The sequence below is a fragment of the Callorhinus ursinus genome, unplaced genomic scaffold, assembly GCF_003265705.2.
Source record: "Callorhinus ursinus isolate GAN/ISIS: 27379988/994484 unplaced genomic scaffold, GSC_fseal_2.0 scaffold4, whole genome shotgun sequence".
Lineage (NCBI taxonomy): Eukaryota > Metazoa > Chordata > Mammalia > Carnivora > Otariidae > Callorhinus > Callorhinus ursinus.
Genome location: NW_027397066.1, coordinates 54,966,846 through 54,968,987, shown reverse-complemented (window position 1 = coordinate 54,968,987; position 2,142 = coordinate 54,966,846). Strand labels below are relative to the sequence as shown.

Genomic DNA, 2,142 nt, shown 5'->3' with positions numbered 1-2,142 from the left:
ATGTCTGAAGAGAGTATGGAGGAGAGTAAAACTGCTGCCTATAAATTGGGAAGACAGTATTGGCAGAAAATGGAGAGAAGGGTAATCTTCACTATTTACTACTGATGTTAATTCTTCACAGTAAGAAGCAGATTTTAGAATTCTCTTGGATTTTGTTTGAAGTGGGAAAGTTCTGTTTGTCAGACACGGTTCATCTTAACTTTACCTGGTAATTAGGGTAAATCTGTGTTAGCTAATTGGCTTTATCCAGAGAAAAGTGAAACTTTTCCTATCTTCATGACGGGATGTTGTTGTTGCAAATAGGAGCAAGGTGTCACTGAGGCTCCTACCCTCCCACAGAAATTGGGAGATGGCAGTGTCACCTCTTACATTTACATCTCAGAGATAAGGCTCTCAGGTCTTTGAGAAAGGCATTCCTGGATCATAAACCCGGCAAAAAGGCATATATAGTTTTCTTATGTAACTTAGGTGTAGAAATGAACCAACAACTGCTATAATTTAAAAAATAAGACAAATGGTACAGTATCTTTAAGCCTTTTTTGTTATTTCTCTTTCCTGAACAAAGGTATGGTTTTTGTTTTGTTTTGTTTTGTTTTTTTGAGTAGATGAAGATCGTGTGGCTATTTTTTTAATCTTCAATTGATCTTCAGTGAAGATCAATGGGGCATGTATGTGATGTTTGCTTTGTAAGTGCCAAAAAAAAAGGTGGTAAGCAAGAATTAAAATAACTCTTAAAATTAGTGTTTCATTGTGTGTTTTCTTGAGAATTGCTTCATCTGCTTTTCATTCATATTAAAAATGACACTTTAAAAATAATTTGTTAATAATCCATAAAGAAATTGTTAGATATCCAACATGAAAATTTCAACTTTTAGCAATTTCATTCTTATATCTGCTGAAAATGTTACGTAGATTTACTATAATTTATTTAACCACCCCTATATTGATAGATACTTCAGTTCTTTCTGGTTTCCTCTAACTAATAGAATGCTTCAGGGAACATATTATATTTGCTAGATAACACAAAACTGTTATAACATTAAAAAAATGCATAATGGCTCAAGCATAATAGAATTTTATGTGTTGCTCACATGATTGTCCAAGGCAGGTGTTCCAGATCACAAGTGGTTTTCTCCAAAAAGTGTTTCAGGGACCCAGTATGCTTCCATCATGGAGCTCTACCAACCATTAGGGACACTTGTCATTTTGTATTCAGCCTGCGGAAGAAGAAAGTGATCATGGAGGAGGCACACTTGCTTTCTTTTCTTTTTTTTAAAGATATTTATTTATTTATTTGACAGAGAGAGAGATGGCAAGAGCAGGAACTCAAGCAAGGGGAGTGGGAGAGGGAGAAGCAGGCTTCCCGCCCAGCAGGGAGCCCAATGTGGGGCTCGATCCCAGGACCCTGGGATCATGACCTGAGCTGAAGGCAGACGCTTAATGACTGAGCCACCCAGGCGCCCCACACTTGCTTTTCTTAAAAGCCCTGCACTAGAGGTGCAGTACGCATCAGGTCTCCTCACATACCACTGGAGAGTAAATCAGTTACACATTCACACCTAAGTACAACAGTGGCTGGAAAGTACGCAGCTAGAAAGAGAAAAGGATTTTACTGGGTAGCTATTAGTCTCTGCCATAATACTTGTAATACATTTTTATGCATATTTGAAAATATTTAAATAGGATTGATAGTGATAAATGTCATAAAATAATCCTGTATAGACTTTAACAACCTAAAAATGCATGGTAATACTACTTTCCTTGCATTCTCAACATTTTCAATCCCCCCATCTGATGAATAAAATAATGTCCTAATTGTTCTAATTTGCATTTCATTAACTATTGAGCTTTTTCAACTCAATTAAGGCAAAATAATTTCCCAAAGTTTTACTGTTCAATGTACTTCTGTGAGTTGTCTGTTTATAGTGCTTATGGTTTTTTTCAGCTGGGTTATTTGCCTTTTTCATACTGATGTGCTGAATCCCTTTATATATTATGGAAGTAATCCTTTTTCTTCTTCCTTCCTTCCTTTCTTTCTTTCTTTCTTTCTTTCTTTCTTTCTTTCTTTCTTTCTTTCTCTCTCTCTCTCTCTCTCTCTTTCTTTCTTTCTTTCTTTCTTTCTTTCTTTCTTTCTTTCTTTCT

The 2,142-nt window shown here is 35.8% G+C and overlaps 1 protein-coding gene across 1 annotated transcript in view; it reads left to right on the top strand.

The window, feature by feature from the left end:
- Positions 1–2,142, top strand: part of LOC112835498 (transmembrane protease serine 11B-like) — a 33,629-nt gene continuing 31,487 nt past the window's right edge. Inside the window, 1 exon segment of the mRNA XM_025886979.1 lies at positions 1–56. Within this exon segment, the coding sequence (XP_025742764.1) occupies positions 1–56 (56 nt within the window).